Source organism: Barbatula barbatula (assembly GCF_947034865.1).
Source record: "Barbatula barbatula genome assembly, chromosome: 13".
Taxonomy (NCBI): domain Eukaryota; kingdom Metazoa; phylum Chordata; class Actinopteri; order Cypriniformes; family Nemacheilidae; genus Barbatula; species Barbatula barbatula.
Window position 1 is genome coordinate 11,837,537 of NC_136776.1, and position 23,595 is coordinate 11,861,131.

General features: G+C 40.0%; 1 protein-coding gene across 2 annotated transcripts in view; it reads left to right on the forward strand.

Moving 5' to 3' along the window:
- The window catches only part of atp11b (ATPase phospholipid transporting 11B), a 26,278-nt gene continuing 2,683 nt past the window's right edge, over positions 1 to 23,595 (forward strand). Inside the window, exons 1-29 of one of the 2 annotated variants that reach the window (XM_079471208.1) lie at positions 1 to 321; positions 5,990 to 6,106; positions 6,262 to 6,351; positions 7,203 to 7,283; positions 7,375 to 7,482; positions 7,764 to 7,892; positions 8,073 to 8,176; positions 8,339 to 8,386; positions 8,536 to 8,600; positions 8,855 to 8,936; positions 9,016 to 9,166; positions 9,531 to 9,728; positions 9,893 to 10,051; positions 10,197 to 10,372; positions 10,528 to 10,596; positions 10,705 to 10,778; positions 10,866 to 10,969; positions 11,389 to 11,570; positions 13,031 to 13,234; positions 13,340 to 13,493; positions 13,590 to 13,692; positions 13,813 to 13,958; positions 14,038 to 14,097; positions 15,563 to 15,690; positions 15,781 to 15,919; positions 16,525 to 16,590; positions 16,666 to 16,769; positions 16,855 to 17,020; positions 22,107 to 22,240. In XM_079471208.1, coding sequence (XP_079327334.1) covers positions 295 to 321; positions 5,990 to 6,106; positions 6,262 to 6,351; positions 7,203 to 7,283; positions 7,375 to 7,482; positions 7,764 to 7,892; positions 8,073 to 8,176; positions 8,339 to 8,386; positions 8,536 to 8,600; positions 8,855 to 8,936; positions 9,016 to 9,166; positions 9,531 to 9,728; positions 9,893 to 10,051; positions 10,197 to 10,372; positions 10,528 to 10,596; positions 10,705 to 10,778; positions 10,866 to 10,969; positions 11,389 to 11,570; positions 13,031 to 13,234; positions 13,340 to 13,493; positions 13,590 to 13,692; positions 13,813 to 13,958; positions 14,038 to 14,097; positions 15,563 to 15,690; positions 15,781 to 15,919; positions 16,525 to 16,590; positions 16,666 to 16,769; positions 16,855 to 17,020; positions 22,107 to 22,240 — 3,368 coding nt within the window. In that variant the 5' untranslated portion in view covers positions 1 to 294. Of the gene's footprint in view, positions 322 to 5,989; positions 6,107 to 6,261; positions 6,352 to 7,202; positions 7,284 to 7,374; positions 7,483 to 7,763; positions 7,893 to 8,072; positions 8,177 to 8,338; positions 8,387 to 8,535; positions 8,601 to 8,854; positions 8,937 to 9,015; positions 9,167 to 9,530; positions 9,729 to 9,892; positions 10,052 to 10,196; positions 10,373 to 10,527; positions 10,597 to 10,704; positions 10,779 to 10,865; positions 10,970 to 11,388; positions 11,571 to 13,030; positions 13,235 to 13,339; positions 13,494 to 13,589; positions 13,693 to 13,812; positions 13,959 to 14,037; positions 14,098 to 15,562; positions 15,691 to 15,780; positions 15,920 to 16,524; positions 16,591 to 16,665; positions 16,770 to 16,854; positions 17,021 to 22,106; positions 22,471 to 23,595 lie in introns of those variants that run through there. The other variant, XM_079471207.1, reaches the window with a different exon arrangement.

Consider the following 23,595-nt stretch of genomic DNA (forward strand, 5'->3'; position numbering starts at 1 on the left):
GCGCGTGAAACAACTTTCACCGCCGACGTGCGCAGTTCATACGCGGGATTGGTGACGTCACTTCCGGGATGTTGTCAGTCAGAAGTCATCACCGCTGAGCGCAGTCGCTGCACGGTTGCGTTCGGGCTTCTACGTATTTGACGATGGGTCGGAAATCGCACTTTATTGGCGGCTACACGTTTTCTGTGTGATGTGGAGAGGGGGAAGTATCGGAGCGAGCAGTTGTTTTGATGCCGCGGGGACTCGTGTCGGTGAGGTGGGCTAGCTTACTGAGCTACGGTACCTGAGGACAGAATGATCCGCTGGATCCGACAACAGCTGGTATGACGCTGTCACTTTTAAAGATCCGTTCAAACTCAGTCGTTTGTCCCAGAGACGTGCTGCTTGCTTCTCTGGCTTTTGTGAATGCATTGTCAGTCAGTTAGCTGCGGGCTAGGCAGCATCAGTCTGCCAATGAAGTTTTTTGACAGATTTAATAACTGACGTTACTGAGTAAGTTACGTTGAGGCAGGTGACCGCGTTTATCACGTGTAAAGCAGTTTCCGTGCTGGTGTTAGTTTAGGTATTGAAGGAAATGTTGTATTTCTGATATCGGCAAATAACAAAAGTGATCAGAGTTATTTAGGTAAGATTGTAAGCGAATGTGAACTTTACTAGGCATTGTGTGTTTTAATTGATTCGGAGGGAAGAACGTGTGGCACTTTGTTTGGTATGTGTTGCTAGTTTCGGTTTGTTTGTGTTGTTTCTCTCAATCTTAACACTTCTGAAAAACTACAAAGCTTGTTCTGCGACACATATCACAGGTGAGGGCTCGTGCCGAGATTTTGGCAACACGTTTGTTCCTTTAATGTTCACCTTACTATCCTTTGTGCTCCCAGAGACCCCTTTGGCTCTTACTGTATGAATGAACTTGTTTTTAATATTCTGTACATTTAGCTATTCTTACGAAATCTAAATCTTTATGCCCCTAAATGAGCAAATGTGTTTGTGTTCACTATTTCTGCATGGACCAGTGAACAAGTATTGTTTTGTCTATTTTCTAAGTAGCACCACACCTTTCTGGTGATCATCCAGGTAATGTTCTTCCTATTTGACCCCATACGCACATGGTAAAGTGTACATTTAAACAAACACATCTGTCGACCATAAACAATAGCCACGACTATGACTATGGTGTGTGCGGCAATAAGAACATCTTATTATTGTATCAACCTTTAAAACAACATAGAAGAAACACAAAACTTTTAAACTGTGAATTGTACTGATAAATAAACGTAGTATAAATCCACAGCGCACCCTTTCCTTTACAGTGGTTCAGCAGTGCTATTTCTTTACAAGACAAAAGAGGATCATTGCCAAATGAAATGCAGCACAATAATCATATTCCCTCGATTATTTTGTTTTCGTAATTGACGAAGGCCAACATTGACGAAAAGTTTGGAATCACTACACAGCCCTAATAGAAGGTTACCATCGATGAGCAAGACACCTAACCCCTGATTGCTGTGCAGTAATGTGCCACTGTATAAAACTACTTGTAAGTCGCTTTGGATAAAAGCGTCTGCTAAATGAATAAATGTACTTGAACGAGGATGATGTCATAGCAAAAAACTCCATTTCTTATCAGCGTTGAATAGTGGTTCTCATTGCAAAGATAACGCGATCCTGTCCATGTGCTTAGTCAACATTAGGAAGGTTAGACCCTATGTTAGCATGCGGCACAACTCCTTGTCCAGGCCCTGGTAATCTCAAGGTTGGACTACTGCAATGCTCTCCTTGCTGGTCTTCCGGCAAAGGTTATCAAACCACTTCAGCTGGTTCAAAACGCAGCAGCACGCCTCGTCTTCCAACAGCCCAAAATGGCACATGTGACACCCCTTTTCATCTCTCTCCACTGGCTACCGGTTGAAGCCCGTATCAGATTCAAGTCACTGATGTTTGCATACAGGACTATCACTGGATCTGCGCCGGCATACTATCACATCCTCCTACACCCCATCAAGAGCCCTGCATTCAGCAAACCAGCGGCGTCTTGTATTGTCTTCTCATGAGGCCATTACATCGCTTTCCCTCTCATTCTCCTTCACAACTCCCTTCTGGTGGAACATTCTTCCCAATGCGGTCCGGTCAACCACATCTCTCACAACCTTCAAAAAACTACTTAAAACCCATCTCTTCTGTGAATACTTGACAGACAAAAAAAAGTACACTAAACCTCTTCTCTTAACAGGTTGTGGTCTAGCTTTTGTTGAAACTAGTAACTTTGTATTAGCACCTATTGTACTATCGCTCTTTGTATGACATATCCCTTATTGCTCCCTGAACTCTTTGTAATTCGCTTTGGATAAAAGCGTCTGCTAAATGACTAAATGTAAATTTGACTAAATGTGGTTCTAGGTTGTTTAAAAACGTATTTGAGTTTTTCTCAATCAGGTAGCAGTTGCTTTGTGTAAGTAGTTGAAGATTGCAAAACATTTGTGTTGTAATGCAGCGTTTGTTCATCTAATGGCTGTGTCTTGATGCTTTTGCAGGAAGTGTTTCTAGATCTGGTTTGCCTCTGCGGTCGCTTTCTTTTAATGTCTGAGAGGCACTGCTACCATGTGTTCATTTCGATTGAAATATTTGGTGCAGATTCGCGATGGGAAGTTTGAGTCATTTTCGTCGTTCGGATGTTTGAATCTCATTCAGCAAAATGAACGAAAACATTTCGAGTCATTTCCTTGATCTGAGAAATGTTGCATGTTATTAGCCAAATTAACTGACTGTACCGGACACAGAAACGATTAGTTAATCTTAAGTCTTCATTCTTTTGTTATATGACAGATGCGTGTGTAATGCATTACATAAAAAAATATATTATTTCCTGACATACCTAACAATGAAGTTGGTTTTTAAGTCTTGCTTTTGATGCATTTCTGTAGTGTTATGTATATATAATTCATTATTGCATACCTGAGTGACCCAAAATTGTTAAAGGTTTCCAGGTTGTTTTTTAAAGGGTTACTCCAACGATAAATGGATATTCTGCCACTAATATCTCACCCTCAAGTAGTTTAACATCTGCATGACTTCTATTTTTTCCAAAAACGCATATTAAGGTAGTTCTGGAAGATTTCTGACTCCTCAGTCTCCTCCTTAGATTGCAACGCAACCAACTCAAGAGCCACATCGCCGACACATGAGTGCTCTGACCATACAGGCTCTACATCAGATGAGTGTTTTTGGGAAAGATGTAGGTCATTTAGATTTTACACTTCATGAGGATGAGTAATTATTGGCAGAATTTTGGCAGAAAGAGTAACTCTTTAACTAAAGTCTCATGCAGTTAGCAAAGTATGTAATAATAGGCTAATGGTATCATTTAGATCTGCAATTATTTAATAAGATACCACTTGTGTAATATATATATATATATTTCCTGCCTTTGACAGACCTGAAATAGTGAAATAAATGAAGCAAATATAAAACTGTATGTGCTTAATTGAAGCAGCCTGAAATGCAAGATTTTAATCGCTTATCCTTCTTAGAAACATGCATCTGTCTCCTCCACCACAGGCAATTTTTTCTTCACCTAAAAGGAGAAAAACATTTACATAAACACATTATTATATTATTGCGGCCTCAAAATTATCAGTAATTTACATCTACATTCTTTTTTACATTAACACATCAATGTAACAAAGTTTCAAGACTGAACTCAGATAAATTTAGTTTAAATGTAAACGCATTATACAACCAAAGTAATTTAAAGCTACAAAATTATTTGTGTAAAAATAATAGTGAAACAATAATAATATAAAATATTTACAAAACATAAATATACAAAAAAAAATACAAGCCTTAGCTGGAGTTCGGTAAACTTCACCAGCAATGTAAACCGCAGCAGTGATCTCTTTCCTAACTGTTTTTTACTTCCTACATTCCACTCTTCAAGTTTATCTTCAATTTCTTAATCGGAAAAGTCCATCTTTTTTGCCAAATTACATTTCTCCATGTCATAAAATCTGAGGGCGAGGCATCTACACCTTGAATATATAGGGCGTGATATGTAAATTACGATTTCAGACGCCACATTTATCAAGGTACGGTCATTCCTACGATGAGATTGGCGCCATACGAATGTTTGATGAATCGCACGTAAACACAGTAGTAAGATGATTTTTGCACACGGATCTGTGCATTAGATTGATAAATGAGGCCCAATGTGCTATTATTTCACAAAATGTTGTTATGTGTCCTGCTAAAAACTATTTAGGTAGGTTAACAGCACGGATTTGTTTGGAACTATTGAGGGGTCCATGAACCCTCCAGCATTTTTGTGGACATTGTAAACTTGGTTGGACACATAGGTTACACATAATCAAGACATATAAAGCGATATCTAACAAAGCAATCGTGACGCATCGTACATATATTTTTACTCGCATTAGATTCCAGGCGGGTTCAAAACATTGTTTTTTAATCTCAGTCTCTCCGCAAATCCAGCATCGACGTGTGCCTTGTTTAGAAAAGGAAGTGAAATGAAGCGAACAAACGCTCAATGTTTTACCCACGTGAGCTGGAACGTGACTGCGTTAAAGTGACTGCTGGTGGCATTCAGTTGTAAAATACAGTATTATGTGACAGATCAGAGATGAGAAGGAAAGCAGATATCAAGTGCTTACACTGATATGACGCAAGCACGGCGTGATGATGTCACAAATATGCTAATTAGTCTGTGGCGTCAACAGCCCCAATAGTCTGTCAAAATCCTGTGGGAAACAAATGTGGGTCTGTGTACATGGCTTAAGTCAGTTGTGAACCAGTGGGCGGGGCTTGAGAAGTAGTCGTTCAACCTATCAATGACGTCATGGCCTGGTGTTAATAGAAGTTGTCATTTCAAGGACGTCTTCAGTTCTGACACTTACAGGATGTTCGTTTGAATACAATGAGCTTTTATATGACACACCCACAGGTTAAAATGTATTTCTTAATTCACGACACCTTTAAACTCCTATATGATACCTTTAAAAGTCATATGTTCAAAAAACAAATGTGAATTTAGAGAAAATGCACCGATGACGATTATAAATGTGACGTGTGCTAAAAGCTAGAGAACATGGAGTCTGTTTTGGGACTTTCACATTTGAATTGGTGCTGCTGTCTTTCCCAATTCTTCTTTTTAAAGGTGCGATATCATTTGTGTGTCAGATAAATAATAATAATTTGACAACCTCCTTGGGTACACTGACACGGTAGTCTTGATTCCCTGCCAATGACTGAAGCGGATATGGTATATTCACCAGTGAATTTGTTTGTGTGCATTATGAACTTGGGACATGTGGGAATGACTCATCTTCATTCAGTACTTCTTTTGATGAGTTCAAGACATTTTTCATCTTTGTTTCTGCTTTTGACCTCCGGCACACTTTCTTGCTCTTACACTCATCCCAGCCCTGCCAACGTTCTATTCCTGGTCAAGTGTATCTGACTGCCTCCTGTCTGCAATCATTCTGCCGGTAATGGCATTATTGCCCTCTCTGTCTACCTAATATAATTGTTAAGGCCCCTAATCATTCTTTGCTCATTCATGAGACATGCTCTTGTTTTAGCATTTGCTAGTCATTTTTGGGCCCCCGCTATCATTTTTCTAATAGAGCAATCTCGCTGGCTTGCGATAGGACAATCTGACTATGGAGAAGATCACCCATCACTCCTCATACTGGTATATTAATAAATCCAAATGCTTAATATGAACTTTGTGATGGCAGGCAACCGATATCTTGCCGTACTGTATTAGTTTGTAGTTCCGAAGTCTTGATTTAAACATTTGCATACTTGTTGATGCCTGATCTCAGATTTCTTTTAATGGGAAACGTATACATGGTTGTACTGCTATCCCAAACATCTGTTCGTTTCCCCGTGTGAATGTGAGGTGCAGGTGGAAATGTTGTCTCTTTGCTTGCCCGTCCGACACACAAACCAGAATGTCTTTTCTTATTTCTTACAGGGCTTTGACCCGCCCCATCAGAGTGACACACGGACAGTTTACATAGCAAACAAGTTCCCGCACCACGGCCATTATATTCCTCAGAGATTTGCAGACAACAGGATCATCTCATCCAAGGTAGGAGTTCACATGCAGCGAATGTAAAAAGGTCTGCAGCCGAGCTACAGATGTAAATTTTGAGTTATTTGACTGTCACGTGTGCAGACTTTTCATACTCTGCCGGAGGATTTGACAGTGAAATTCTCCATGTTGTTGTTGTTTTCTCTTTGCAGTACACCGTATGGAACTTTGTCCCCAAGAATCTGTTCGAGCAGTTCAGAAGAATAGCCAATTTTTATTTTCTCATCATCTTCTTAGTTCAGGTAAGTCCTGAATCATGACCAAAAATGATGATGATACTGGTTTCCCCATTTCCCTATAATTGACTGAAATAGAAAGTACCCCCGAGAAATGTAGTCCCGTATAACACAAAAAAGAAATTGTAATGTAACGGATGATTGCTTTTTTCCATGCAAGTACAATAAATGTGGACTAAAGTTTAAGTTGTTTACTGATGCTCTTCCCTCCAGCTAACATGAGGGCTAGTTTTGTCAAATAAATCTGCCAATTCTTCAAACTGGATAAATATGTAGAGAACTATTTGAAAGTTGACAATAATGATGAACGAATAGTTTGCTCTCAAACAATGATATTTATCGGCTTCAGAGGGCTTAGGATAGTGTGCACGTATGTAATAATAAACCACTTAATGATGCTGTTTTAGACTCGAGTATTTAAGTTTTAGGTTCCAGTCCTACATTCATTGTAACTGCATGTAAGATTATTTATATGAATGGATTATTCATTACTCCATTTAAAGGTAGTCAATACAGGTTTAGGGCAACAGGAGAGTAAACAAATGAATAACTACATCAATACATTAAGTGCAATACGTACACATGGATATGCATTAATGTATGTTTACACAGGAATATGTTCTTATAAACAACATTTATCTACATAGTTTTAGTTTAACATGAAAAACTGCTTTGCACAGCAGTTTTTCATGCAAATGAGTTGTTTTTATACGTTTCACAACTAGTGTTTTGCAGTGTTTCTTTCAATGAGCATTGATAAAACAATGGTGACAAATTTCGAGAAACCAAATGTAAAAGCGGTCAGCGGATGGTACATTGCACTGCTTCCTAATCAGACGAGCTTTCTCCCCCTTCAGTTAATGATAGACACACCCACTTCCCCTATAACAAGTGGACTTCCTCTATTTTTCGTCATCACAGTAACTGCCATCAAACAGGTGAGCCTCCGGAAAAAGATGTGCACACAACTTTGCGTCAGTATGATTGCTGGGTAAATGTCGTTTTTTGTTTCAATACTGAAAAATACAGGGATACGAGGATTGGCTGCGGCACAATGCTGACAATGAAGTTAACGGCGCCCCAGTATTTGTCGTGCGCAGCGGCAGTCTGGTCCAGACGCGATCCAAGAATATCAGAGTAAGGTCCAGCTGAGGGCATGTCCTGCTCTTGTTCGTAAACTGATAAATGGGGATGCACATTCAAATGGCACAACATTATTTGCATTTGTTCAGATTGTCCTCAAATGGCACAAAGGAGACAAAAATAAGATTAATTTGTACATTATATGCTTAGGACATTAAATTACTCAATATTGATTCGCATGCCCCCTAAGGTTTTTCACAGACTACCACTGCTAATAATAAACCGTATGAAAATGAGTATTTAATGACGACATGTTTAAATGTGAATGTGTGCAGGTGGGTGATATTGTGAGAGTAGCCAAAGATGAGACGTTTCCTGCGGACCTGGTGCTCTTATCATCAGACCGGGCGGAGGGAACTTGCCATATTACTACCGCCAGCCTGGATGGAGAGACTAACCTGAAGGTCTTTGTTTTCATCTGCTCGTAAAGATGTTCTAGAAGCTCATACAATTGATTTAAAGAGAAGCAGTATAGTTTGCCAATTGTATGGAGAATGTATAGACCGAACGGGAAGAATTTTTTTGCATTGTATTTTCTGGTTTTACAAACTGCACTAGTGGTAAACCGAATGTATCTTGTGTAGACGCACTTTGCAGTGCCAGAAACAGCTGTGTCGCAGACGGTGTCTAGGCTGGAGTCTATCCAGGCTGTGGTGGAGTGCCAGCAACCCGAAGCTGACTTGTACAGGTATACAGCCTAGAAATCAACTACTACAGCATCGTCCCTCATGAGGATGGTTTCTTAAAGAACTTTACAATGCTGAAGCATGAAAAAAGTCCAGATCGTTGCCATGTTGTAAATTTTACACGCCGTGTGACTCATACTCTCGCCTGATGTGTTTGACCTCAGATATGTGGGAAGAATAACTGTAGACCAACAAGGAGAGGAGATAGTCAGGTAAGACCAGTACTGACCAGTAAACCCTTAGCAACATCGAAACAGAACTTAATAAAAATGCTTAAGAATTTGTAACCTAAGTGTTGATTTTGGTTTTCATTCAAGAGGAGCGTTGGGGTTTGAGAGTTACTCATTTTTATGTCTTTCAGACCGTTAGGACCAGAGAACCTCCTGCTTCGAGGAGCAAGATTAAAAAACACCAAAGAAATATTTGGTACAACTTGAATTGTTTTTTGTGTTGTGAGATCAGAGAAACCATCAAATGTTGCATTTGTGGTTATAGAGTTAAACGGGGGTTTCTTAATAAAATCACTCGAAAACAAGCCAAAGACTTAAGATATAAGTTTTAGATTTTGCATTTATTTATTTATTGTGCTAATATGTTATCTCTAGTAACATGTGTAGTACTTATACACATGTGTCACTTAGCATTTTGTTAATGGTGGGTGAAAAATGTATATCGTGCAGGTGTGGCGGTGTATACCGGCATGGAGTCCAAGATGGCACTGAACTACAAATGCAAATCCCAGAAGCGCTCCGCAGTAGAGAAGTGTGTATTCTCATTTCTCCTCTTCGATTGTACATTGCCTGTCCTTTAAATGACCACACGTCTTGTCTCTCTCGTTCAGGTCCATGAATACATTTCTCATCATCTACTTGGGTATTTTGCTTTTTGAAGCAATCCTCAGCACTATCTTGAAGTACGCGTGGCAGGCAGAGACAACGTGGGACGAGCCTTTTTACAACCAGAAGACTGATAAGGAGAGAAACAGCAGCCAGGTCACTACACAACAATATCTCATCAAAACACGAATTAAAAAAAGCTTTCCTCTGGCTCAGTGGTTAGCGCAAGGCGCTAGCAACGCCAGTTTCATGGGTGCGATCCCAGAGATTGCAAATGTATTAAAACAAATGTATAGTATAATGCAATGTAAGTCGCTTTGGATAAAAGCGTCTGCCAAATGCATAAATATAAATTTAAATCAGGTTACATGTATTGGTATTACAAGTTTAGTTCTTTTATATGTTCACCATGAGCGCCTTCACTAATAAGTACACGTATGGCACTTTGATTGTGAACACCCGTCACTATGAAATCTGCTCATTTTGCACTTTGAGACATGTGGTTGTGTTCTCTTTACAGATTCTGAAATTTATATCTGATTTCCTGGCTTTCCTGGTGTTGTACAACTTCATTATCCCCATTTCGCTGTACGTGACTGTTGAGCTGCAGAAGTTTCTGGGCTCATTTTTCATCGGCTGGGACTTGGATCTTTACCACGAAGAAAGTGACCAGAAAGCTCAAGTAAACACATCGGACCTCAACGAGGAGCTCGGCCAGGTGTGTGCGAAGCTGTCCTGAACCAAATGAAATCAAAAACTTACATCTGTGGCGTAAAGGATTTGAAATTGAATTAGAAAATGAAAGCGATATTGGACTATCTGTGTGCGTAGATTCAGTTTTGTCCTACATAGTTTAAAAAAGAGAATAATGTTTTGTCCCAGGTGGAGTATGTTTTCACAGACAAGACGGGAACTCTGACCGAGAACGAGATGCAGTTCAGGGAATGTTCCATCAATGGCATAAAATACCAGGAGATCAATGGAAAGCTTGTCCCCGAAGGAATGACAGCAGACACTCCAGACGGACCCGTGCCTTGTCTGGTAAGGTTTAATCTCATGACAATAACAGTATAAAGTAACAACGCGTATAAAAATAACCAAATGTGTTACGAAATACGATGACAACAAAATAAATGAACTTTGTCAGCCACTGCAGCTCATCTCTGCTTCTTAACATATCTTTCAGAACAAAGAGGAGGAGTTGTTCCTGAAAGCTGTCTCGCTGTGTCATACGGTACAGATCAGTTATGATCAAACAGATGCACCTGGAGACCCATTCTCTCATGCCAATGGCTTCACACCTCAGATGGAGTATTACGCCTCCTCTCCTGATGAGAAGGCACTCGTGGAAGCCACCAAGAGGTGAGAGCACAGCTTTTTTCATTGCTGGATCAAGTCGTGCTTGGTTATCCTACATTTGTAATGACCTGTAACCTCTTTCACTGATCTGAGAAATTGTTTACCAGAGAAAACCGTTATTTTATCACTTAATATCTTGCATGTTTTTTTTACTTCAGGATGGGTGTCACGTTCACAAAATGCAGTGGAGAAACCATGGAGATTAAAACGTTTGGGAAAGCAGAGAAGTAAAGCTCCTTTCTGCATTTACTTGAGATAAATCCAATGTTCACAGGGTAGTAAATGATGTTATCTTAGCATTTCGAGTTATTTATCAGCCGTCTTTCTGCTCGCAGGTACAAACTCCTCCACGTTCTTGAGTTTGATGCAAACCGCAGAAGAATGAGCGTGATTCTACAGAAGCCCTCAGGCATGTGCTTTTGAACACGTATGTGCTGGTGATTGTACAGACGCTCCGGATGATGAGTTAACCTTATCCCATGATGTCTCTCAATAGGTGAAAAGGTGCTGTTCACAAAAGGAGCTGAATCAGCCATCCTCCCCTACACCACGAGTGGAGAGATCGAAAAAACCAGAGTGCACGTGGATGAGTTTGCTATGGTGAGATTGTTTTACATGCTCTCTGATTTCTATGGCTGTCCGATTCTGTCTGTAAGTTACAACACAATAATAATAGACCTAAGCAGTAGGCCAACGCGATAGTAACTTTTTGTTTGCCGATAAATTGCGATATTCAATATTATCGTCATATTATAAATATTTTAAACCACTGGTTAATGATAATATAATAATACAAGTACACCCTTTTAAAGAACAAAAGCCTTTTAATAGAATATTTGGACATTGAAATGGGATTGTAAATAAATAAAAAATAAAACCGACACTTCCGTAATTCTAATTGGTTGTTTTAGTAGGTGGATTTTGTACAAAGCTCATCGCTCTGAAAAGCGAGTGCCCTGGACAGATGACTCCCTCCACTGACACATTTCAATAGTTGTATGTGCAACATGTTTTTGCAGAAAGGTCTGCGGACGCTGGTGGTGGCCTGCAGAAACTTCAGCGCGGATGAGTACCAAGAAGTGGACAAGCGGCTCCATGAAGCCAGAACAGCTCTACAACAGAGAGAGGAACGGCTAGCCGAGGTATTCAACTTCATCGAGAAAGACCTGGAAGTGCTGGGAGCCACCGGTGTGGAGGACAAGTGAGTCATCAGATTTGTGTTAATTCAGTCTGAAGGCTGACATCTGTATTCAAGTTCACGGAAGACGTTGAAACACTTCTCGAAGTCTGTCTAGAATTTTTGCATGCTTTGCCTGGAACAATTTTTGTTGTTGTTTATACACGTTGTTTAGCTAACTGTTTTAAATATATAATATACGCTTGTTGTGGTCTTATAATAAGCTTGTTCTCGAATGGTGACACACTCTTATTGATTAAAAACTCTCATTAAAATGCATTTAAATGAAAGAATAATCAAATAGGTCAAATTTTCTAATACAATATAACTTAAAAATCATATTTGGATAAAATTTTAGACAAATGTTTGTTTAAAAAACCTAGAAAAGTGATTCAAATTTTTTTAATTTTCACACGAGAACTTGACCGGGTATTAGAACAAGAATTGAATGCCTAGTCCACACGTACACGAGTATTTTTATAAACCGAGTTTCTCCTTCTTCGTTCACATCCACATGAAAACACGTTCTGAAGTGTTGTCAAGCGCATGCCAAACCAACAGGTGGCGATATCACCATTCAAGCTGTGTTGGCCAATCAGAAGCCTGAAATCTAATGTCACACAGAGTGATAGTCATACACCAAAACTCAGTTTTTTCTATAAAGCTTTACCCTGGCAGGAGTTTTCAAGAAAGCTCGGTTTCATTGACCGGGTACTGCGTTTGCGTGTGGACGAACGGCCAAACCAAATAGAAAATGCTGTGTTTTAAAAATACCCGTGTTTGTGTGAACAGGGCACCAACTGGCTCAACACTGCCAGTTGAGCTACAGGTTAATGAGTGATGAATTAAAATGTTTGCTTAAATTTACATTTTGGGCTTAATAATACCTTAATGGATTGTAATAGGCGAAATGTGACGAGAGTGTGATCACACGGTGAGCTGTAAGTCAGCAGTGAGTGGGTGTGCGGCTGTTGCTGCTGATGTAGTTTGACATGTCGTGGTGACTCATGCGGCTCTCTGTGGACTGAAGGCCAGCCATGTGAACCGCAGCACAATATAAAGTCATGCAGGAATGTTCCTGTAATCGCACTGAAGTGACTGTCCTGTAGCCACAAAGAACTAAAGCCATAAACCACATTCTCCAAAGTGTACTCATTGAGCGTCTTCAGTCGAATCTTCACTGTATTTTTGCAAAGCAAACACCCGTTTTCGTGACCAAAGACCCAATGAGGTTGGATGTTATAGACGTGGCGCCATATTTAGCGAAATTGAAATGTAAACGAACGAGCAAATCCGAGCGCTAAATTCAAAGCATGGCCGCTCTTGTTCTTTTTGTTCAACTTAAGTCTGTACTGTATTTTGTGGTTTTGTGTAAAATGTCTGACCACTTCTCGGGTTGTGTTTTCAATTCTTGGATGGGTTAAATTCCGCCACACGTCACATCACTTTCACTAAAGCGCAATACATTTTTGTCTTTGTCAAAGGCTGCAGGATAAGGTCCAGGAGACGATAGAAGCCCTGCGATTGGCTGGGATCAAGGTGTGGGTCTTGACAGGCGATAAACACGAGACGGCTGTTAGCGTGAGTCTCTCTTGCGGTCACTTCCACCGTACAATGAACATCTTAGAGCTCGTGCAGCAGAAATCCGACAGCGAGTGTGCCGAGCAGCTCCGCATGCTTGCCAGGAGGTACAGTTGAGTTTGTCGTTTTAAGTGACAATCCTCATATCGCTGCAATGAAATCAGAAGCAGAATCGTAAAATGACTTGTGGCGGATAATTGATCTTTGCCCAGGATCAAAGAAGATCACGTGATCCAGCACGGGCTGGTGGTGGACGGGGCCAGTCTGTCTCTGGCTCTGCGGGAACATGAGAAACTCTTCATGGATGTGTGTAAGAACTGCTCGGCGGTGCTCTGCTGCAGAATGGCACCTCTCCAGAAAGCCAAGGCGAGTGACCTCGTGTCTTCGGTCTAGGCTTAATTGGCCCACACTAGCCTGTTGTTTTCACAATGTTGGTGTTAATGGTCACTGTGTGTTTGGCAGGTGGTGAGACTTCTCAAGACTTCTCCGGAGAAGCCCATTACGTTAGCCATTGGAGATGGAGCCAATGATGTCAGTATGATCCAGGAAGCTCACGTCGGGATCGGTAGGAACAGCAAACGTGGCATTTAAGTTTGAGATGGGTGTTTGCAATTAAAATGTTAATTTGTCCGTTAGTGAATCGCATCCTTTGGCAGTCAAGCTAACAGGAATCCATTCCACACAGGTATCATGGGGAAAGAAGGAAGACAAGCTGTGAGAAACAGCGACTATGCAATCGCCAGGTTCAGATTCCTTTCCAAATTGCTGCTGGTGCACGGCCATTTCTACTATATTAGAATAGCGACCCTTGTGCAATACTTTTTCTACAAGGTACGGTTTCCGTCTGCCATTTGCGTGCACTTTAGGCGAGATGTGATGTAATTATGAATGTATTTGTTTTTTCTTGTAGAATGTGTGCTTTATCACCCCTCAGTTTTTATACCAGTTCTTCTGTCTGTTTTCACAACAAGTAAGTGTCTCTTTATTTACATTCACATTTAGTCATTTAGCAGACGCTTTTATCCAAAGCAACAAGCAATATGTCATAAAAGAGCAATAGTACTATTGGTGCTAATACAAAGTTACTAGTTTCAACAAAAGCAAGACCACAACCTGTTAAGAGAAGTTTTTTTGTTTTCATATTTTTCATTTGTCTGTCAAGTATTCACAGAAGAGGTCATCTTTTATGTACTGGTGTCCTGGCGTCACTTGAATTGTTGAATTCTTTCTTCAGTTGAACACAAAGAATGATTTTTTTATATCTGTCATTTTATCTACCTAAACGGGTCCCAAAATTTTTAAACTCCAAAAAGCTATTATCAAAAATAACAACAATTTTCACACATTTATATTTTGGTATTATTTCATGTATGCAGAAATGACAAGAAAGTGGCATAACACGGATCTCAAAACAACGGTTTAACATAACAGTTTGTAAAAATGAGGCGTCCTAAACTTCAAAAGAGTACATTTGTTGGTTTCTATCTTTTATGACTAATACTGTCTTCACAAAACAAATTCCAGATGTAGTCACCCATCATCGCTTTTTTATTTCCAATATACCAAATGCCATAACTAATGACATCATCTCAAAATTGACTTGAGCAACATATTCTTGGGGATATGTTAAATGAAGACTATTTAATGTTTAATGTTAATATTGATCTTCATTGCGTTTGCGCTGTGGTGAGAAATGAGATTCTCCTTGAATAAAGATACATTTATCATAAAAGCTTACCTGCGACTAGGACTTAAACTGTGGTTATGGAACTTTTTTAAAACACTTAAATGGTTCAGCGGTTTGCTCGTACAAGGACAGAAAATATTTCTTTATTATAATAGTGTGTTCTTTTAACCAGGCTCAATTCTCAATAACTCTTGTTTTAATCTTTAATGTGTTGCTTCCTGTCATGTAATAATGAAATAAAGTGATAACACTTTAACTTTCATTGTTTCACAGTACACGTGGTTAAAATATAAACGTGAAAATTCTCTCTTTGAGCCTCATGGTGGAAATTTCGCAACTATTTTCACATGTAAATGTTTTTTAACTGCCGCCCTTCCCCAACGGCGGCATTCAACGCGGCAGTAGGCATTCTGGTTAACTACCTACTGTACGCTAAAACATTGAAGCCACATGAAAAGAAATATTATCACAATATTTAGCATCACTGAATTGTACAAGAACTATAAAAATGTCGGGCAAAACAACAATTTGTTACACTTTGTATTCCAAATGACTCCAGTGGGTTTAAGTGATTACTTTTTAATACAAAGCTAAATTTCATCTGCAGTCCCTGTGGGCAGAGATACAAATACTGAGGAACTGTAATACAGAGAACACTAAAACACATGACTATAGAACAATGTTTTGCAGTTATTTAAGGGATTGTGATATTGTAATACCCGCGTGTCGTGTTTGTGGTGTTTTACAGACTCTGTATGACAGCGTGTATCTGACGCTGTATAATATCTGCTTCACCTCTCTGCCCATACTGGTGTACAGTCTGTTTGAGCAACTGGTGCATCCACATGTGCTGCAGAGCAAACCAGCACTTTACAGGTACAATTCTCAATACATACTCGATCACTAAAGGATTTGCCATCACATTTCAGGTCAGGCACAGTAAATGAATTTCTGTTTGTTCATCAGAGACAACAGTAAAAACTCCCTCCTCTCCTTCAAAACCTTTTTGTACTGGACCTTCCTGGGCTTCTGCCACGCCTTCGTCTTTTTCTTTGGGTCTTACATCCTGATGGGAGAGGACACCACGCTGATGGGGAACGGACAGGTCAGGACTCCTCTTCAGCTTTATTAAGTGTAGTTTAGTTCCTCTCTTGTTTTATCTCTTAAGCTCATGTGTGTCCATCTCAGTTCTGTTCTGCTTCAGCATGACAGTCCTTTGATATCAGTTTTATTATTTATTTATATATATATATATATATAGATTGGGATCTAAGGAGCTCAAAGTGCTTAAGATAATAAATGCACTTTGAGATTAATAACCATTACACAGCCTTCATGACTATTGTCCTTTTTTATCCGTATTCTCATTTTTCTGCTTATGTCTTTCTCTTTCTTGCCGTGCATGCTCTCAGATTTTGCGAGCTAACAAGCAACTGGTAAGAATTGAGTGGTTTCCAGCTGATGCATGTGTCTTTTATAAATGGCCAGCTGTCTGTGTGAGTGTATCTCTCTCTCTCTCTCGGCTCTCATTTGCTTTCTTTCCATTACTGCCAATGCCGTCCTCAATTATGAGGGTTAATTAAGACCAGATCTGGAGGCGTCCCTCTAGCACTTGACGTTTGCTTGAGAGTAAATGGCTTCCGACCATCCAGATGTTTGGTTCTGTATCAGTCGAAGCACGTCAATCTTTTTTTGGTTTCTTTCTTGCAGATGTTTGGAAACTGGACTTTTGGCACTTTAGTATTCACTGTGATGGTTATTACGGTAACGTTGAAGGTGAGGTTGGATCCAGCGTGTGTAGTTTCTGGATAAAATGTGGGCACGACGTTCATTTTAAGTGTTTCTTTACAGCTTGCCTTAGAAACACATTTCTGGACGTGGATGAATCACTTCGTCACGTGGGGATCCATCGCCTTCTACTTCATCTTCTCTTTGTTTTACGGCGGCATCATCTGGTACTGTATGGCTATTTTGCTTCTTTTGCTTGTCATGTTTTTTATGTGAACTAATCGCGGTTTGATTATGTTTTCGTGATGTTAGGCCGTTCCTCCACACGCAGGACATGTATTTTGTCTTCGTCCAGCTACTATCCAGCGGTTCGGCCTGGTTTGCCATTATCATCATGATCATCACCTGTCTGTTTCCCGATGTCATCAAGAAAGTGCTTTTCAGGCACCTGCATCCAACCAGCACGCAGAAATCTCAGGTGAGCGTCACGTTTCCGACCTCAATATGAGCTCAGAAAGAGCGCATCAATGTGCATGTTGGTGTATAAGTATAAATAAGAGATTTAGTTCATCTCGCCACGTTACTTCTTACCACACAGCCACCATCACTCAAACACGCTCATGAGTCTTATTTGAGATCTTGGCAGTGGACGCCGCGTGCTCTGGAGTCCTGCGGAGGTGGTGGTGCAGGAACAACACAATGCAAGAATGATAGTAATGAATGATGACAGGTTTAAGAGCCACTCACTGCGCCTGTGTGCATCCTGTAAATAGTTTTTTGTCGGAACTCCTTACTGACATAACACTACAGTTCCTCATTGGGCTGACGTTAAGATTCTTTTTGGAGGGAGATGCTTTGATTTGCATTGTGCGTTGATTTGTGTCTACTCCAGATATGCGTATTGACGTAGGACCAACCCTACGCTAAATTTGACACCTCTAAGCGAGACGGTAACTGTAGTTGAGCGCTTCCTTTCACAGCAGCACGATTCTGTGGCATCAGCACACGGCGTGCGTTCTCTCTGCATCCGCTGCCTGTCTCTTTCATTTCTGAACGCGTATGGATTGTTACCTTCAGGGCGTGTGTTTAACCGCACATGTGCTTTTCTCCTCTTTACTGACCCTCTGTGTGTGTGTGTTCTGTAGATGTACACCAACCGTGTGGCTATAGGTGATGACTTCATCGCACTGCAGCCTCTGTCCAGAGCCAAGAATCAGCTGGGCAAGATTAGGTAGAGTAGGACAGATACTCTCACTCTGCATGCTGCGGAAAATAAACTAACCAGCATTTGAGAGAGCAGAGGAAAGAGAGCAGTTCTCCTTGCATGTGTACCCCATCACCCACAAGTGCATGCAGGGCATGTTTGGAGATATGTGTTTATCTAGGAGCGCTGCATTACAACCTTTAAGTTGCTTTATTGTTGAAATATATGAATCTTGGATTGCATGATCCTAAAACGGTTTCCTTTAACTTGGCCTTAAAGACAAAACAAGGATGAGGATCTCCAATCTAGCTACATCGGTGAAAATACAAAGTCTTTAATTCTTGCTTTCACCTGTATGGATGGATAATGAACTACCTAAAGGTTTAGTGAAGTCTTTGCAATTCCTAAACACATTGTCCCGGGACATAAATCTTCCATTTATTGTACGGTTGGGACTTTTGTAATTATTTTATAAATAGTTTTTTGGTTTTATCAGAGATGCACCGATATATCGGCAAATAATCGGACGATAAAGTGATTTTTCACACTATCGGCTAATGGGTGAGAGTTTAAAAACAGGTGATGATCAGTGCCGATATATCCTGTCAATCAAAAGAGGACAAGAAAGTGCAATGAATTTGTTCTATGTGTGTATTAAATGTTTAGAAACATCATCAATTTGATGTTCAACATTAATAGTGGTTATATGAATTAATAGCATTCAGAAAGTTTATTAATTTATATTTTAGAATTTAGTTAATGTGAGTTAATATAAACACCAAAATATCTTTATATGCAGATTTACAATATCGGTGTAGCAATATGTGGAGAAATATATTATCGGTGCATCTCTAGTTTTTATGTTAAATTTAGTTCCTTTTTTAAGCAATTTCATTCTATGCTTTTGTTCATGTTATGATTTTCATTATTTATTTATTTTTATCTTGCAACATAAGATTAATTTATTTTACTTTTTATTATTTTGATCATTTTAGTGCCTTTAGCTGCAGTTTATTTTTGAGGCAACATTAACATTTTCGTTTACAGCATTTGTTAGGATAATACTTCACAAAAATTCATCAATACGTTTTCATTTTAGTAAACTACAATAACCTTGGCTCGAACACAAGTATTTGGCCCACTTTAATTGAGTTTTAATAGATTCTTTTGTTAATAATAGCTTTTACAATTGTTTTATTGAAAATTGTCTTCAAATGTGTTTCTCACAGCGGACGTGAAGCATTGTAATGCTCGTTCACCTTTCTTTCGAGACTTACCGCGTTATTTGTCCTTCTAGATGGAGGGGCTAAGATTTCAGGCAGGTCAGAATATGACACTGCTCAAATCAGGAGCAGAGGGGAGGACAATCGGCCACTGAACGCTGCTTCTCCTCCCCCACCTCTGGTGCAGCCCGCCCCTTTCCCCTAGGTAGTACTGGCCCCCCAACATCCTGTCATGGGACACTGCCTCTTCCTGTCATTTACGTTTAGTCATTTAGCAGACGCTTTTATCCAAAGCGACTTACAGATGAGGAAACATTGGAAGCATTTATTACAACATAGGCAACAAAATACATAAGTGCATCAAAACTAGTCCTTTAAAGCCTAGCACGGTATACAAAGCTAAGAATAGTGAGGTTAGTAATTATTATAATTTTTTTAAGAAGGAAAGGGAAAAGAATTAGGATAAATCAATCAGAGACGTGTTGACGGAAGAGATGCATTTTTTAAAGATGGCTACAGAGTCTGCTGATCTTGTAGCAGCTGGTAGATCATTCCACCAATGTGGATAAGATCCAGAGAAGGTACGGTAGAGTGACTTTTTTCCTTTTTGGGATGGTACCACTAGTCGTTGTTCCTTTGCAGACCGCAGTGGTCTGGCAGGAACATAGATCTGCATTAGCGAGTGGCGATACGATGGTGCAGATCCGGTGTTGGTCTTGTAGGCCAGGAGCAAAGCTTTGAACTCTATGCGGGCCAGTGTAACCTGATGAAGAGCGGAGTTACATGCGCTCTCTTCGGTTCATTGAAGACCACTCTTGCTGCCGCATTCTGGATCATCTGGAGAGGTTTGCTTGTGCAAGCAGGAAGTCCAGCCAGAAGCGCATTGCAATAATCCAGTTGGACAGGACAAGAGCCTGAACTAGGACTTGCGTAGAGTGCTCCGATAGGAAAGGTCGAATTTTCCTAATGTTGTAGAGGATGAATTTACAGGACCGGGTGGTGCTGGCAACATGACTTGTGAGGTTAAGCCGATCATCGATTACCACTCCCAGGTTTCTGGCTGTGCTGGACGGTGTAATCGTTGATGAGCCTAGTTGAATGGCAAGGTTGTGGTGAATCTTTGGGTTGCCCGGGATCACAAGCAGTTCCGTTTTTGCAAGTTTCAGCTGCAGGTGATGATCCTTCATCCAAAGCGAGATGTCACTCAGACATGCCGCGATGCGAGCAGCGACCGTCGGATCGTCCGGTTGAAATGACAAGTAGAGTTGTGTGTCGTCCGCATAGCTGTGATAGGAGAAGCCATTCTTCTGATTGACCGAGCCGAGGGATGTCATGTAAATGGAGAAGAGTAGACATCAAAACTGTTAGCTGGTGCTAATGTCGATATTACGTCTTTTTTATTTGTAAAATCCTAAAATGTTGCCATTCTGTATGCAGTGGATTATGGATATATTATGTATGCATTGCAATCTACATTTCAGTGTACGTAGATCTGCAGCAAACCGGTCATTTAGGTTTTTGTTCCCATAACGGTACAGGATACAAAAGTCAGTGCAGCTTTTGAGGGCATTTTCATACTAGAGCATTTGCTGCACCTGGTGTAAACATCTATGAGGAGGTAATTCTAGACCACTGCAGATATCCAGGCAGATTTTTCCTGTTTGGAGTGTGAAATGAACACGCGTTACAGATATAACACATACAGTTGTGTTTGTGGATGCCAGTCGGTCATCAGTTACACTTTACGAGGAGGTGTGTATATTTCATAATTTATTCATTACTCTAAAACCATTTTACGGGAGAACATTTTGTCTTTGGACCGGATTGTAATTTTGCTGATGTGGGTCTGGAGGGATGTTGGTATTGGTGGTTTGCATAATGCCAAGTCAGGGTAACTGAGAATCGCGGGTCTTGAAGAAGATCTTATTCAGACTGCACCCACTTATGGACCTTCCCGGATGATCTTTGATCCTTGGCCATTGCAGTTTTGTTTGAATCACATAGGTCGGGTTTGCGGTGAATTAAGATACCATTTAGTTTTCATTAACTGTCAATTAAACATAGCGATTACTGTGGTTTCAAGCATTCTTGGTTATGGGCAGCTTCAAACAAAAGTGTAGTTAAATCATAGAGCCTCTCCTTACTTTTTAAACTAAGGGAGGGTGTAAATAGCGATGTATCTCTATACTTAAAACACATCTTAATATTACACGCAAATGCATTCTTTGAGCTGTAATTTATTGAAACCGTACCAGCCTATAATCATTTAGATGGAAGCCAAATCTATGTCTTTGGATTCGAAGAGAGAGGATCATTTGTCACTATGATGTATTCATTATTCATTTTTCCCTAATGAATCCATGCACCGCTTCTCTTGATTTTAAGTTAATTGCTTTAAGATTATTCCTTCTATTTTTTGGATGAACAGATGCCCTATCTTTTCAGGGATCCTTGGTCCTGTATTTGAGTCCCTTTTCTCACGTAAAGTTCAATATAAGGGTGTACAAGTACATGTATAAATAGGGCTGTCCCGACGATTAATCGCATCCAGAATAAAAGTTTGTGTTTACATAATATATGTCTGTGTACTGTGCATATTCGAACTTTTATTTTGGATGCGATTAATCGCGTTTTTGACAGGCCTAAAAATAAGGTGCGTGTGTGGTGTGTATTGCTTCTTTTGACTCGTCTTTTCATTGCATTTACACGTGAACCCGCAGATGTCCTCGAGCGCAACTAAATAGTGAATGAAAATTTAGCATCGCAATTTGTTAATTTGGTCAGTTTGCATCAACATATATTCATTTATATTAATATTTAATTACATTTTGTATAAATATATATATATTTTTTGACTTGTTGTCAGATTTGTAATTTTTGAGTTGCTTTCCGTCCATCTTACTATTGGACTTACTTTGTACTTTATTTGTGGAAATTGTCTAATATTTCATTGGTTTGGGCGATCAACGGTTAAGCATCTTTGACACTTTTATTGAAAAAAGAAACAATACAAACTGCATTGTTAAATACGGGACTGTCAAGGGAAAGTAACCTGCTCACCCTGTCCATTATCTAGTAGAGGCATGCGTTTGTGTTTACGTTTTAACCTCATTCTCTCTCCCTCTGTCTGTTTTCAGTTTATTGAGGCCAACCAGGGCATCGGATGTGTGGACTCCATGTGCTGTTTCTCAGAAGGGCAAAACTCATGCACCCGAATGGGCCGGCTGGTGGAGCGAATGATGGGCCGCTGCGACCCCTCTCGGGCCACCAGGTGCGAGCTTTCTCTCTCTAGCCTCTGCTGTAAGCACATCTCCTACAAGCTGGAGCGAGAAGAGCCGGCCGCACCGGACGATTGAAGGCACTTCAAGCATTCCCAAAATGTTAAAGCATAGCGTTTAGGAAAGAAACGGGTGCATTAATTTGCCTTGAACCTCTTAGTGAGACGGTAGGGTCTAGTTATGTATGTATACAAAGGAACTGTTTGGTAATTCTTATATTTTTGAGTTTACTTTGCCTCATTTCGAGGTACATCGTTCTTTGTTGTCGTCGCTTTGTGTGTCAGATTCTACGATCTGCTGAAGATTTACCATACAGCTTGTGCCTCAATTATATATCAGACTCCGTATCCGTCTACTTATCAGAAGTCCAGTATATGCTTGTGGAATGTTGTACTATAATGACCGAATCCTTGAAACAACCTCACATTGTGTGTTCAGAGTTGTCGCATCCCAGTGTTGCATCAGTGTCTTTGTCTTTGCCACATGTGCATTTCTCTCATCGGAGGGAATTTGTGACGGCATGCTAGCTACTGTAATGCACTTTTAAGCATTTCACGTATTCATTTCAACTGTATGTATCCGTAGTTTGGGAAGCACTTAGTAAATGTAGAATTCCCGTTCCAGTTGAAGCGCTAGAACACTGCCATCGAAGAGCAGGGTGTCAGAGATGACTTCTGATATGACTGGCCAATGTCGACTGTAGATGCAGCGTTCGTCTACCGTTGCCCGAATAAATACGGGACCACATTTTGATCGAGAGAGACACTGGAAACTGTGGTCCGTTTTTGTGTTAAACTTCAAGCCTTACGAAAGATAAAGACGATTTGAATGAAGGCAGCCGTAGGGATGTGCTGTTGAGCGGTCAGTGAATACGTTTTTCCAGAAGTGTTTTCTTAGACACTTTATTCAGCTTTATCGCTGTTTGTTTACTTTGATATCAAATTAAAGTGTCTATACGATAATAAATTAATGTTTAGTTCAGTGGCATTTCGCATTTGTCATTTTTTTGTCCACGTTTTGTTGACCAGTGGTTCTCAACTGGTTTCTCACAAGCCAAAATGTGTTCAGGTCCTTTTCGTCAGTGTGTTTTCCCAGAAGCTTCCCATATCTTTTTGTTAATAAGTAATAAGACTGAGTGTCTTATTAACTAATAGCACCTTATTGTAAAATCATAACTTGTTGTTGTCATCTGCCCAATCTGACTAGTTTCTAACATGATCTTGTCCCTATATTTAAAAAGTAATCAAACTAAATACAAATAATCATTTCCTAAAAACAGATTTTCTTTCCTTACAGCGTTATCAAAGTTCACAAGCACGTTTTAATACTTTTTGTGTGTTAGATATTT